General features: G+C 41.3%; 1 protein-coding gene across 2 annotated transcripts in view; it reads right to left on the reverse strand.

The window, feature by feature from the left end:
• The window catches only part of Adam2 (a disintegrin and metallopeptidase domain 2), a 50,530-nt gene that overhangs the window by 30,841 nt on the left and 3,640 nt on the right, over positions 1-16,049 (reverse strand). Inside the window, exons 3-8 of one of the 2 annotated variants that reach the window (NM_009618.3) lie at positions 15,888-15,943; positions 14,803-14,881; positions 11,015-11,091; positions 10,338-10,506; positions 1,706-1,762; positions 587-658 (exon numbers count right to left, since the gene is read on the reverse strand). In NM_009618.3, the coding sequence (NP_033748.2) occupies positions 587-658; positions 1,706-1,762; positions 10,338-10,506; positions 11,015-11,091; positions 14,803-14,881; positions 15,888-15,943 (510 nt within the window). The remainder of the gene's footprint in view (positions 1-586; positions 659-1,705; positions 1,763-10,337; positions 10,507-11,014; positions 11,092-14,802; positions 14,882-15,887; positions 15,944-16,049) is intronic. The other variant, XM_006518439.4, reaches the window with a different exon arrangement.

The raw sequence follows: 16,049 nt of genomic DNA on the forward strand, positions 1-16,049 counted from the left end.
GATTCCCCTTTTCTCCCCCAGGAAGGTCTTGTTGTGTGTAATCCTTACAATGACCTACTTCACAGGTTAGAGAGCAGAAACTTCAAAGCCAAATAATGGTCTTCACATCACTCAGCATGTCTCTTTATGCAGTGCCACAAAAGAAGATCTGGGGGTTGTTAGGAACAGCAGCAAGTGTGGTGGTTTGAGGGATAACGTCCCTCAGAAGCTGGCATGTAGTGGCTGGTCACCAGTTGCTGGCACTATATTGGGGGAGGTTTAGGAAGTATGGCCTTGCTGGAGGAAGTAATTCACGGGAGGTGGGACTCTGAGGTTCCAAAGCTACACACCACTCTCAGTGGGCTCTCTGCTTTCTGCTGTCTTTCCCAGGCACGAGACTTCACTTTCAGCTGTAGCTGCCATGTCTGCTGCCTACCACCTTGCTGCCCCCACTATTAAGGACCTGAACTCTCTGGGACTGTAAACTCAAACTCTTTTTTTTTTTTCTGTTACGTTTCCTTCATTATAGTGTTTATCACAATAATATGAAGGTAATTAAGACAGCAAGGATAAAACATTTTAAAAAAAAGACAAATAAGATTCTTACAGCATTTGCCAGTCCAATCAACTGGAAAATCTTTTGAGTGACAATGGCTGTATCAGCCCCGATATGCTCAAACTGTAAAATAAAATTGCCACACACACACACACACACACACACACACGAGTTAACATTGATGACTGCAACTCTCCTGTGACAATTTAAATGTATCAAAATAATAATATACTTAAATCACTAGCACATTTTAATCTGCCTTATTTTATTATTCATATCATGTAATACATATAGTGTGAAAGTGGGAAATATAAAAAGATCCGAGAAAAGTACAAGATGTAATTCCACTGTTAATAAATTAAGGATAATAGTTCCTGACAGAAAAAATGTTAGTTTTAATTAAGATGCAAATATCTCAGTGCTTTGCCTGCTGCATGCGCATCCCATACATGCAGTGCCCATGGAAGCCAGCAGAGGGCACAAGATCACAAGGGCTGGACTTAGCAGGCTGTTGTTAGCTACCATGTGGGTACTGGGACCCGAACCCAAGTCCTCTAAAAGGGCAACAAGTGCCCTTAACTACAGAGTCACCTCTCCACCCCTAGGAAGTAACTTAAGACTGGGAAAATTCCCAGAACCTGTATGTGAGATACTCCCAAATGCTCCATACTGCATGATTCCACTTATACAACAGTTTGGAAGTGAAAAAAAAAAAGATATAGGGATGTAGAATGCATTAGTGGATTGTGAGCGCTGGGGAGACACGGTGGGAGGTGTGTGGGTAGAAAGCAGCATCAGTGGCTCCATGCTGGGATGCAAATATCCTTTACCTTGACTGCACTGGCAGCCATGTGCTGACTGCTGCAGCATCAGCAGAGTCCTCTTTGTAAAGAGGGCAGGCGGGGCACATGTTCATGCAAGTATGTGTGAGTGTATAACTACCCTCAAATAACAAGGAAAACTAGCCAAAAAAACAAAACCTGAGAAACTATTGTAATAAAAAACGACCCTCCAGTTAGGACACAAGGGCAAGAGTTTATTAAAATGCACTAACAGAGTTATCAAACTCTCCTCTGTCAGAAACCGACTCTGTGAGACATGGGAGGACAGCCTCGCTGCTGGTGAGAGCAATAGAATTGAACAAGACAAACACACTTGGAAGGCGCTTACCATTTGCTTTTCAACGACAATATGTATTTCCAAATAGTGAGAGACGATCCGCTGTGGCTGAAAAGAGACCCACCAACAGTGTCTGTGTCAGCGCTCAAGAGTAGCCCCAGGATTTTTGGTTTTATCACTAAAGTTGGGAGATCTTTTTTTAATATATATTCAGAAAGAGAACTAGAAACTTTCCCAAAGCAGGTTCTCCAGGCTCCTCTCTGCCTGTTACTCTGGTCACTTCTGGCAGCTCACCAAACATTTATTCTATCCAGAACACAGCCCACCCTTCCTCTCCTTCCTCCATATTCTCTTTGAACTCATGTGTACTTTTCTTAGCTGAATGCATTCTTTTAAAAAATTATCTTTATTTTCAAATTAAAAACCACATGTGTACTTCTATGTGTACAGCGCACGTGTGTGTGTGTGTGTGTGTGTGTGTGTGTGTGTGCACGCATCATGTGTGTGCAGTACCAGTGTTTGTGATTCTCTTCGATACATAGTCATGGTTATTGCTCAGATCAGATACAGGAGAATTCACCCACTCTTTGATCTTGAGTTTTCAACTGCTTTTAAATACTAGATCTCTGCTCTACATAAGAGTTTATCTAATTTTATTGTTCAATAAATTAGCATCCAGCCATCCCCAAGCCTTTGAGCTCTCCTCTCTGACAACATGGTCCTGTCGCACAGTTACCTCTCTGGAACTAGTGTTATATCTGCCAATCTGCTGTTTTTATATCTGGTAAAGACCTGTGGTTCCTGTCACCTGCATTGGCCCATGGGAAGTGGCACTATTAGAAGGTGTGGCCTTGTTGGAGGAAGTGTGTCACTGTGGGGGTGGGCTTTGAGGGCCTATGCTCAAGCTCTGCCTAGTGTAGAAGAGAGTCTTCTCCTGGCTGCCTTCAGATGAAGACGTAGAACTCTCAGCTCCTCCACCACCATGCCTGCTTGGATGCTGCCATGCTTCCAACCCTGATAATAATGGACTGAACCTCTGAAACTGTAAGCCAGCCCCAGTTAAATGTTTGCCTTTATAAGAGTTGCCTTGGTCATATTGTCCCTTCACAGCAATTACACCCTAATTAAGACAGTCACAGACTTTTTGGATATTCTTCTTTGTTCTACTTTTCAAATGAACATCTTAGGATTGTAAACATCTCCTGTTAGAAGAATTGGGGGTTTTGGGAGTGGAGGAGTTAATTTTTAAATTGTTATAAAATTAATAATTGTGATTTTGTAACTAGGGCAGAAATTATCTTTAAATAACTGTGACTTATAGTTCTGAAGATGCCAACAGACCAAAGTTGGGTAAGTGAAAAAAGAAAGGGCATTGCCTATTTCAAATGTTGGTGGCTGTAACAGTCAAAGCGATGTCCCATGAGGTGAGGAATGAAATACACATGAAAATAAAATAATCATGGCAACACAAAATACACTTGTTGGTTTTAAGGAGTTCTTTGTTCACATTTACGACCCACTTCTTCACAGGTAGTAGGGCAGCTGTAACTAAAACAAGACCTGGACTGAGTACTGGGAATATAGAAGATACAGGTACTCTGAAGAATAATCTGGGAGCTATTTAAACTGTGAAATACAGTTAGCAGATGATCCAGCAATTCAGTTCCTAGCATATACCTAAGAGAAATTAAAGCTTTTATCAACACACACATTTGTTGACAAATGTTCCTGGCAGCATTGTATTACCTCAATAGTGGGAATCACCCAATTGCTCACCTGGTGATTAATTAAGTGTGGCACATTCCTGAAGTGGAATATGACTCAACCATAAAAAGGAACTGGCATTTCAAAATACTATAACTATGAAAACATTGGTGGGTAAAAATCACAAAAGAGACACATTTGAAGATTCTGTTTGTATATAGCCATCCTATAAGTGCAAAATTGTGTAAGTATTTTCCATAGAAAGAAAGCAAAATGGATAGAGAATGTGCCTTCAGATCCATTACTGTTAATTAACTGTGACAGCAGATACCAACAAGATACAGAAGAGCAGTGATGTATGTCTCAATAAGTCATGATAGGTAGGATCAGGCATTCATTAGTTGTAAAGGTAACTTTTATTCACCAGTTATAATTGTCATCTTGGAGGTTTACTGCTGAATAAGCTCACCCTTTTTAGTTCTTTCTGAGTTCTGGCTGGCTGGTATAACTCAGCTCTTCTGGCCTGAACTCTTCTCCAAGTTGACTAATTCAAACTGGCTTCTCTTGGCTTCTCATTGAATTGCTCTGATTGGTCTCAGACTAACTGTGTTAGCAAAGGTTTTACTGCTGTGAACAGACACCAAGGCCAAAGCAATTCATATGAGGACAACATTTAATTGGGTTTGGCTTGCAGGTTCAGAAGTTTAGTACCAAGGGAATGTCTGTATTCCATCCAGAGGGATTAAAGGTGTGTTGTTCAGCCAGATCACACAGACCTAGAAGGTCTTTGGATGTGCTCCCTTGCCAGAGCAGCCATGTTGCTGGATTAAAAATTTTCTACATCTAGTAGAAGAATAACCACTAACATTGTTATATTGCTCAAGTACGCTCTGTATTTATTTTTGCAATATGGCTATTGTAATATATAATACAAAATACACAAACAGTGTCATTTTAAAATTTCTTAGAGGATAAAAATAAAATGGGTTGATTAATAAAAAATAGTGTAAGAGGAAGAATGAAAGAGTAAGCACATAACAAGAGACACACAAGAAGTGAGCAGGAGAATAGATTTAGTCAATGATTATTCTAGATGTGTGTGTTAAAACTAATGTCACGAATAAAGCAAAATTGCCACATTAAAAAACAACAACATGAGTCCCACAACACCCAGAGGAAGATCCACACCCAGGCACATTAACACACCCAGGATCACAGGATTACAGGATCACAGAATCACGGGAGCTTGGTCATACCAGGATCTCAGGGTCACAGAGGCAGCTTGACTCCCAGGAGCTCTAACACACCCAGGATCTCAGGATCACAGTATCCCAGAATCACAGGATCTCAGAGACAGCTGGACTCTGAGGAGTTCTGACATAACCAGAATCACCGGAAGGACAGGCTCCAGTCAGATACAGCCAGGGCAGGTAGCACTAGAGATAACCAGATGGAGGAAGGCAAGCTTAAGAACATAAGCAACAGAAACCAAGGTTACTTGGCATCTTCAGAAGCCAATTCTCCCACCATAGCAAGAACTGGATACACCATCACACTGGAAAAGCAAGATTCAGACCTAAAATCACATCTCATGATGACGAAAGAGGACTTTAAGAAGAACATAAATAACTCCCTTAAAGGAATACAGGAGAAACCTTAGGTTTCCTCTTCTCACTGTGTCCTGAATTTCCTGCATGTTTTGGGTTAGGAGCTTTTTGCATTTCCTTTGACAGTTGTGTCAATGTTTTCTATGGTATCTTCTGCACCTGAGATTCTCTCTTCTATCTCTTGTATTCTGTTGGTGATGATGCTTGCATCTATGACTCCTGATCTCTTTCCTAGGTTTTCTAACTCCAAGGTTGTCTCCCTTTGTGATTTCTTTATTGTTTCTATTTCCATTTTTAGATCCTGGATGGTTTTGTTCATTTTCTTAGTCTGTTTGATTGTGTTTTCCTGTAACTCTTTAAGAGGTTTTTGTGTTTCCTCTTTAAGGGCTTCTAGCTGTTACCTGTGTTCTCCTGTATAAGTATAGAAGAGAGTGAAGATTCCCAACTTAAAGGGCCAGTAAATATCTTCAACAAAATTATAGAAGAAAACTTTCCTAACCTAAAAAAAGAGATGCCCATGAACATATAAGAAGCCTACCGAACTCCAAATAGACTGGACCAGAAAAGAAATTCCTCCCATCACATAATAATCAAACATCAAATGCACTAAACAAAGAAAGACTATTAAAAGCAGTAAGGAGAAAAGGTCACATAACATATAAGGGCAGACCTATCAGAATTACACCAGACTTATCACCAGAGACTATGAAAGCTAGAAGATCCTGGGCATACAGACCTTAAGAGAACACACATGTCAACCCAGCAAAACTCTCAATTAACATAGACGGAGAAAACAAGATATGCCATGACAAAACCAAATTTACAAAATATATTTCCACAAATACAGCCCTACAAAAGACAATAGATGGAAAACACCAACACAAGGAGGGAAAACTACATCCTAGAAAAAGCAAGAAAGTAATCTTTCAACAAACCCTGAAAAAGACAGCCACACAAACATAATTCTACCTCTAACAACAAAAATAACAGGAAGTAACAATCACTTTTCCTTAATATCTCTTAACATCAATGGACTCAATTCCCCAATAAAAAGACATAGACTAACAGACTGGCTACATAAACTGGATCCAGCATTTTGCTAAATACAGGAAACACACCTCAGTGACAAAGACAGACACTACCTCAGAGAAAAAGGTTGAAAAGCAATTTTCCAAGAAAATGGTTCCAAGAAACAAGCTTGAGTAGCCATTCTAATATTGAAAAAGATCAACTTTCAACCAAAAGTTATCAAAAAGGACAAGGAAGGACACTTCATACTGGTCAAAGGAAAAATCTACCAAGATGAACTTTCAATTCTGAACATCTATGCTCCAAATGCAAAAGCATCCACATTCATAAAAGAAACTTTACTAAAGCTCAAAGCACACACCTCATCCCACACAATAATAGTGGGAGACTTCAACATCCCACTCTCAGAAATGGACAGAGCATGGAAACAGAAACTAAACAGAAACTCAGTGAAACTAACAGAAGTTATGAACCAAATGGATATAACTGATATTTATAGGACATTTCATCCTAAAGCAAAAGAATATACCTTCTTCTCAGAATCTCATGGTACTTTCTCCAAAACTGATCATATAATTGGCCACAAAACAGGCCTCAATATATACAAAAAGATTGAAATAATCCCATGCACCCTATCAGATCACCACGGACTAAGGTTGATCTTCAATACCAACAAAAACAATGGAAAGCATAAATATACATGGAAGCTGAACAATGCTCTACTCAATAACTTGGTCAAGGAAAAATATAGAAAGAAATTCAAGACTTTTTAGAATTTAATGAAAATGAAGACACATCATACCAATACTTATGAGACACAATGAAAGCAGTGGTAAGAGGAAAACTGATAGCTCTCATTGCCTCCAAAAAGAAACTGGAGCGAGCTTACACTAGCAGCTTGACAGCACACCTGAAAGCTCTAGAACAAAAAGAAGCAAATACACCCAAGAGGAGTAGAAGGCAGGAAATAATCAAACTCAGGGCTGAAATTAACCAAATAGAAACAAAAAGAACTATACAAAGAATCAACAAAACCAGGAGCTGGTTCTTTGAGAAAATCAAGATAGATAAATCATTAGCTAGACTAACCAAAGACAGTATCCAAATTAATGAAATCAGAAATGAAAAGGGAAAGATAACAACCAGTAGCTAACATCAAACTAAATGGAGAGAAACTTATAGCAATCCCACTAAAATCAGGGACTAGACAAGGCTGCCCATTGTCTCCTTATCTATTCAATATAGTACTTGAAGTTCTAGCTAGAGCAATTAAACAACACAAGGAGGTCAAAGGGATACAAATTAGAAAGGAAGAAGTCAAAATATCACTTTTTGCAGATGATATGATAGTATATATAAGTGACCCTAAAAATTCCACCAGAGAACTCCTAAACCTGATAAACAGCTTCAGTGAAGTAGCTGGATATAAAATTAACTCAAGCAAGTCAATGACCTTTCTCTACACAAAGGATAAACAGGCTGAGAAAGAAATTAGGGAAACAACACACTTCACAATAGTCACAAATAATATAAAATACCTTGGCGTGACTCTAACTAAGGAAGTGAAAGATCTGTATGATAAGAACTTCAAGTCTCTGAAGAAAGAAATTAAAGAGGATCTCAGAAGATGGAAAGATCTCCCATGCTCATGGATTGGCAGGATCAATATAGTAAAAATGGCTAGCTTGCCAAAAGCAATCTACAGATTCAATGCAATCCCCATCAAAATTCCAACTCAATTCTTCAATGAATTAGAAAGGGCAATTTGCAAATTCATCTGGAATAACAAAAAACCTAGGATAGCAAAAACTCTTCTCAATGATAAAAGAACCTCTGGTGGAATCGCCTTGCCTGATCTAAAGCTGTACTACAGAGCAATTGTGATAAAAACTGCATGGTACTGGTATAGTGACAGATAAGTAGACCAATGGAATAGAATTGAAGACCCAGAAATGAACCCACATCCCATACCTATGGTCACTTGATCTTTGACAAGGGAGCTATAACCATCCAGTGGAAAAAAGACAGCATTTTCAACAAATGGTGCTGGCACAACTGGCTGTTATCATGTAGAAGATTGCGAATTGATCCATTTCTATCTCCTTGTACTAAGGTCAAATCTAAGTGGATCAAGGAACTCCACATAAAACCAGAGACAGTGAAACTTATAGAGGAGAAAGTGGGGAAAAGCCTCGAAGATATGGGCACAGGGGAAAAATTCCTTAATACAACAGCAATGGCTTGTGCTGTAAGATCGAGAATCGACAAACGGGACCTCATAAAATTACAAAGCTTCTGTAAGGCAAAAGACACCGTCAATAAGACAAAAAGGCCACCAACAGATTGGGAAAGGATCTTTACCAATCCTAAATCAGATAGGGGACTAATATCCAATATATATAAAGAACTTAAGAAGTTGGACTCCAGAAAATCAAATAACCCCATTAAAAATGGGGTACAGAGCTAAACAAAGAATCTTCAACTGAGGAGTATCAAATGGCCGAGAAGCTCCTAAAGAAATGTTCAACATCCTTAGTCATCAGGGAAATGCAAATCAAAACAACCCTGAGATTCAACCTCACACCCGTCAGAAAGGCTAAGATCAAAACTCGAGTGACAGCAGATGCTGGCAAGGATGTAGAGAAAGAAGAACACTCCTTCATTGTTGGTGGGATTGCAAGCTTGTACAACCACTCTGGAAATCAGTCTGGCAATTCCTCAGAAAATTGGATATAGTATTACCTGAGGACCCAGCTATAACATTCCTGGGCATATACCCAAAAGATTCTCCAACATATAACAAGAACACATGCTCCACTATATTCATAGCAGCCTTATTTATAATAGCCAGAACCTGGAAAGAACTCAGATGTCCTTCAACAGAGGAATGGATACAGGAAATGTGGGACATTTACACATTGGATTAGAACTCAGCTATTAAAAATGATGAATTCATGAAATTCTTAGGCAAATGGATGGAACTAGAAAATATCATCCTGAGTCAGGTGATGCAATCACAAAAGAACACACATGGTATGTATTCACTGATAAGTGAATATTAGCCCCAAAGCTCCAAATACCCAAGATACAACTCACAGACCACATGAAGCTCAAGAAGGAGGAAGACCAAAGTGTGGGTGCTTCGGTCCTTCTTAGAAAGGGGAACAAAATACGAGAGCAAATATGGAGACAAAGTGTAGAAATAGAGACTGAAGGAAAGGCCATCCAGAGACTGTCCCACCTGGGGATCCATCCCATATACAGTCACCAAATCCTGACAGTATTGTGAATGCCAAGAAATGCTTGCTAAAAGGAGCCTGATATAGATGTCTCCTGAGAGGCAGCTCCTGCCAGAGCCTCACCAATACAGAGGCGGATGCTCACAGCCAACCATTGGATTGAGCGTGGAATCCCTAATGGAGGAGTTAGAGAAAGGACTGAAGGAGTTGAAACAGTTTGCAACCCCAGGGGAAGAACAACAATATTAACCAACCAGATCCCCCAGAGCTCCCAGGAACTAAGCCACCAACCAAGGAGTACACATGGCTCCAGCTGCTTATGTAGCAGAGGATGACCTTGTCAGGTATCAATGGGAGGAGAGGTCCTTGGTCCTATGAAGGCTGGATAAAGCCCCAGTGTAGGGGAATCGAGGGCAGGGTGGTGGGAGTGAGTGGGTGGGTAGAGGAACACCTTCATAGAAGCAAGGGGAGGGAGGATGGGCTAGGGGGTTTCCAGGAAGCGGGGAGAAACTGGAAAAGGGGATAACATTTGAAATGTAAATAAAGAAAATATCTATTTTTTTTAAAAAAGGAACAACACAGTTTGAAAAAAAAAAAAAGAAACCAAAACAGTTTCATTGTGACATCTGCAGCTTTAAAATAAGCCTGTACACACGCAGGCCAATCTAATATAATTCGGTGAATAACAAAAAAAGAAAATCAAAAACAATAAAACAAAACAGAAAAAGACAAGCCATGAAAGCAGGAACAGAACGGGAGAAGGAGGGGCTGCAGATGAAGCGGGAGTGGGATGAGGCAGGGGGATGGGTGGACATGATCAACATCTATCATATACGTATATGGAATTGGCAAAGAGTAAGCATAATTACTTAAACGTGAATGTTTCATAAATTAATAACTTCAGAAACAAGAAGAGGGCACCACATTTTAAGGAAGAGATTATATAGTAGGAAAACTTCCACAACAAGTTTCAAAGATAGTGCCCAAGGAGCTTTCTGATGGACACATCCCCGTGGTCTCTGTGTGTGTGTGTGTGTGTGGGGGTGTTATGTAAATAAATACTTTATCAGAAAGTTACTTGGTACCATCTAATTAATCCCCTACCTTGATACTTCGTATCTTATACTGCGAGTCTCTTAAATCGATATCCTTCTCGGCGTAGAGTAATGCACCTCCTTTCTCAGGTTCCACTTGGTAGATCACGTGTTCAAAACCACTGGAAGATTCCAGAGGTTCAATTCCATAGCTAACGTTTCCAAATTGGAGAAAACCCCTGACAAAGTCAAACCAGAACAATAACGACAAGAAAATACTAGTTATAATTGAGAGAACTCATGTGAAAGTGTCAGTTAATTGTCAGGTAATGAAGGCATTTTTTGTAAGGTCATTAACTCCTACTGAGCTACTGGAGAGCCACACAATTTATCAATGACTTTTGTGGGGCTAGAGAAATGGCTGAATGGATAAGACCACTCCCTGCTCATGCAGGAGACCAGGATTTGGTTCCCAGCTCCACAGCAACTGCAGAAGCCACCCTTTCTGCACTGTACTAATCCAGCACCCACGCAGCCACACCCATGCACACATAGAAACAACAAACAAATGCTAAGAATCTTTTACCAACTCCAAATTTAAGAATAACTTAAATTCATTATGAGGACAGAATCTATCATTTAAAATAATTTCTGTTTATAATCTATTTTGCATTCTACACACTTGCACACATACACACACTAATTTTTTTAAAAAACACCATTTTATATACAATTATGTATTACAACCTGAGTCCAGTACATGTGCTAACAATCACCATAGAATTTGGATAACCTTCAATGTATCCTTGGAAGTAGCAGATATTCTGAAACACAAAAATAAAATGCACAATATATCTCTTGGGGTAAAGATAATGTTATCAAATACTTAAAATTGTCAACTATGCTGTGTATGTATCAAATACCAGTTGTTTTCTACGTAAATCCATAAGTAAATCAGTGAGTAGAGTGGCATACAATTTTCAAAAGTGTTCTTATGGTCATATTTTCATATGGTCTTCCTATCTCTGTCTGTCTGTTTCTATCTCTCCGTTTCTCTGTCTCTCTGTCTCTTTCTCTCTCTCTCTGAGAAAGGGTTTCACTATGCATGTTAGAAAAGTAAAATGAATCAAAATGAGAAATTATTTTTCAAGAGTATTTTGAGTATGTTGCTGGATTGGCTTGCATGGAGCCCTCTCATGAAGCAACAATAACCCTAGAAACAGGGCCATTACATTCTCTGAGCATCTCCATTATGTGGCTTTTCAAGACTCTGCTGCAAGGGCTCCCCCACCCTATCTCCCAGGCAAGGGAGCTTTCGGGTTTCGGGAGATGGCCAGGGTTTCCGAGGTTTTGGAAATGAGATGCTAGCCTTGGAAGAGATGGAGACACAGAAGGAGGTCCCAAGACACATGCTCAGGTGGGATTCCTGTATCTGCCCTTGAGCCGAGGATGTGGCATGGCAGAGAGAGCCAAGTGTTTTTCAGTGGCTGCCTCCACCCACCCACCCCAACCCCCGGGGAGGGGGGAGTATTAACATTACTCTCATCTTGTCTCTCTTTGAGGATAGGATGCTTATAGAATGGAAATTCTTCTTCAGGGGAGGGTGGGCAGAATCCACCTGGATCCAAGATGGCTGCCAGCCTGATCACATGACAATATTTAGTCTTTGTGGAGTTTCCATACTAAGTGACTCAGCCACCAGCACCAGCCCTAACAGAAAGCACTGACCATAAAAGAGGCAGAGAGGCGGTGCCCGGGTCCCAGGCTGTGTAAATACTGTGTGACTTTCCCCAAGGAGATGAGCTGAATATTTGTGAGGTTCCCAGTGGTCTCCTCTGGCTGTTGGATAAACTGTGCAGGTGAAACTCAGCCTAGGGTCTGTCTTTGGCTTTGTGGCACTAAACAGTGATCTCTCCAGGGTAGTGACAATCATCTGTGGGTAACAAGAGGATCTGGCAGAAGCTAAGATCTGTACAGCTGGCAAGCTAGATGCTGGCTCCAGACCAGTAACTAGAACAAGACTGGAGAATGCTTGAAGTTGATTTCTTACAGTGCTGGGATTTGAACCTGAGACCTCATGTGTGCTAAGCAAGAACTCTACCACTGAGCTATGGTTCCAAGCTCAAGACTGAAAACTCTTCAAAGATTCTCAAGTGTTTTGATTACATCATTAAACATGGCCAATATTTGATTAAAAATATTAGCAGGTGTGATGGTGCATACCTTTAATCCCAGCCATCAGGAGACAGAAGCAGGTAGATTTCTGTGAGTTTCAGGATAACCCAGTCTACATAGAAAGTTCTAGGCTAGCCAAGGCTATGTAGTAAGATCCTGTCTCCAAAAAATGTACACATCACACGTGTGTGTGTGTGTGTGTGTGTGTGTGTGTGTGTGCGCGCGTGCACACACATGCACGAGTAGGACTGCTGAGCATAAAAAGATAATTAAGGAAGAATAGACTACTTTAGAGGAATACACCAGGTAGGATTCACTGAAGAAACCCTTCCAAATCAGCCCAGTGAGAATTGCCAACCAGGCCTTGCTCTGCAGGGGAGGAAACAAAGTAGAAGGAGACTCGAGAAGAGCATAGGAAGGTGGGGTCACAGGAAAACCTGTGGGGAGAAGCAAGGGATGCTGGGAAACTGGAGACTGTCTAACTCAGTGACCAGTGACAGCAGATATTGAGATGTCATTCCCCTCTCCCTCTCCCCCCTGCATCATCTGAAGCATCCACATTTGGGCTTGTCTCCTGTAATCAGAAGTCAAGGTCAGCACTGGCATGTGTATCTGTCCAACTCTCACTGAAAAAAGTGCAAAGAAACTGGTTCAGCGCCTGCTTCAGAAAACCCTTTCATTGGCGCCAGCTTTTAGTAAAGACCAAGAGTGAGCCCTAAAGATGAACCCCAAGAGCAAAGATGAGGATGGTGGATCTCCCTCAGTGTGAACATCGATGCTGGCAGGGTGTGCTTCCTGATTGCCAGGGCTGACTCAGATGTCTGGAGATGGCTGGAGAGAAGTAGGCTGCCAGGCAGAGGATAGCCAGTCTTTTCTGAGACCTTACGTGCAAGAGTTCAAGGAGAAGCTTGTGCTTGTAGGCACATTCAAAACAGGCAGAAAGGTTCAGGTTGTAGGGAGAGGGCTATGCTAGATTCGTGAATTTTCTCAATGTTCAACCTCCAAGTAGCTGACTAGCCTGGGAAGGACAGGTGGGACGCAGATGGGTAGGAGGGGTGTTCTGGGTCACAACAGACATGGAACCTTGACGTGTGCAGCTGTCCTTCCAAGACAGACACACTGGATTGGAGGAAGCTATAGAATGGTATGTGCCCTTGAACACTGTTAAGACAAGGCAGCGACCAGCAAGGACAGAATCTGCCCTGGTGTGGCCAGAGGGACCAAGGGGCTTCATATCATATAAATCTTTCACCTTTTACTGTTTTGTCTGTCATACATACATAAACACACATGTAAATATTTCTTTTTAACACTACAGCACCATTGGACAATATGCATTTTTTATATATCAATATCAACTCATGTGTCTATTTTTTGTTGTTGTTGAACAACAGTTACGATAAGGTGTGATAGTGTTAATGGTCAATTTAACAGAATCTACAGTCACCTGGGATAATTGACAGAACCCAGGAGGTGGGTCTCTGGGAATGCCTGTTGGGGAATTATCATGATTTTGTTAATTGAATTGGGAAAACCTATCCACTGTGGGTTAGTGATACTCCCTGCCTGGGATTCAGGGCTTTATAAGAAGAAATAGACCCAACATTCTCTGTTTCTAATCATGGGTATAATGTGAACAGCTGCTTCAAGCTCCAGCTTCATCGCCATGAAGAAAAGGTGTGTTCTGGCTCGACAGCTACGAGGCAGAACACACCTTTTCTCCCTTAAGTGGCCTTTTCCAGAGTACTCTTATCACAGAAGCAGTAAAAGAAATCAAGGCACAAGGACCATGTCTATTATTTGTTTTGTTAAAATCTTAGCCTCTAGAAGTGATGACATCACTATCTAGCAATTGAAAATGCAAAGGAGAAGAAAGGAAGAGGAGGAGGGAGAGGAGGCAGCAATCTAAGGTCAGGGCAATGACAATAGTAAAGTGCCCTTCAGACGTGGGGTAGTTCTGCACTTCCACCTACGTTTCAGTTACTCCCCACCCCCACTCCCAATGTATGTATCGTTAAGCAAAGCTCCAAGTGTTTCAAATGTGCAAAACATGTAATAGTTTTCTAGATGTCCGTGAAAGTTCGTGTGTTCTCATTTGGTCCTTGAGTGAACTTCAGAAAACAGCTCAGGGTTCCCTTGTCTTCCCAGATGCAAATCCGGGCCTTTTACACACTCACGCATGCGCACCATTGGGGAACCAATAGCTTGGAAACACTGTAGTCTGGTTTGGTTTAATCACCTGCTTAACGGGCTAAGCACGTATCATCAAAAGGAAATGATTAAGTTCATGTCAGAACCAAGGAGGACATCTTTGCACCCTAGGACCATACCACCCAGGCAGAGAGAGATGGAACGCATACCTGAAACTTCTGCTCAAGAGACCTCATGATTCCTGCGTTGTCATAACTGTATACTCTAAAGTTGGGAGGCAAGAACGGTCTGCAAAAGCCAAAAGAAAATGCACTTCAAAGAAAATTGCTTCCCACAGGTTTAACTTGTAAAAATTTATTATCAGACATTATTATCTCTAGGTAAGTTTGCAGAAAAAGATTTTTCAGTGTCTGGATCTTTTACCTCTGTTAAGTTTCCCACAAATGGTCAAAGCTATTGTTTGCAAGCCACTCAAACGATGGCGTCTTCCTACTGGCAACCAAATAGATGAAGATGCCCGCTACGCACAGACTCTGGACAGAAGGAAGCTTCCCCTTCCAGGCCATGTTTGACACAAATCCATAACAACCTAAACTATCCTACAGGCAGTTGAGAACTGAATCCCCAGCAGCCCCTGTATCGCTAAGACACTGGAACGAAGGATGAGTATGAATGCTGGGCCCCGTGGGAAGGAGCAGAAGGACCAGGCAGAAGCAGTCACCAAGTCATTCCCAAAGCCTCTATGTCTCACAGACATGCGGGAGAGGATCGTGGGAAACAAACCATTTCCAACGAGAGGCCTCCGTGTCCCAGAGAGCGGTAGGAAAGGGCCACAGGAGGTAACACTCACAGAGCAGAGTTCAGAACAGTGGGCACACACATGGGAAGGTAGAGCCAAAGCCGGCATCTTATGAGGAGGAGCAACAACGGTTAAATAAAAATGTAGCATCAGGGGAAATTTCTCATGTTGGGGAAAAAAGGATTTGTTTCAGAGACTTCATAGTCTTTTAAACACAGAGGTGGAGAAGGGTGAAGCACAAGTCAGGGAGAGGTGGCATGGGTCTGAGACTCCACGACTGGGGAGACGGAGGCCGGGGTGGGGGGAGAAGTTAATGAGTACTAGGCCAGCCTTGGCTACACAGAAAGATTGTCTCTGAGAAGAAAACAAGGGGACAAGATGAGCAGCCAGCCCATAACTGGAAAACTCCTGGACAGAAAATCATTGTGTTGCAGGTAATTACTGGCACTAGTGACAGGTGAGAGCAAGGTGGTTCAAGATGCGACAGTCACCTACTTTTGCATTAGGTCCAAGGTGTATGTTTTCCCTTCGATTTTGAGATTGTAGGTCACCTGGAAGCAGAATATATGCATATTTTATTTTTTTAAAAAAAGGAAAATGGGATGAGGGAGTCATAAAGGACAACTTTTTTTTAAATATGAATGCCACATCTCCCAA

Source organism: Mus musculus, chromosome 14 (assembly GCF_000001635.26).
Source record: "Mus musculus strain C57BL/6J chromosome 14, GRCm38.p6 C57BL/6J".
NCBI lineage: Eukaryota > Metazoa > Chordata > Mammalia > Rodentia > Muridae > Mus > Mus musculus.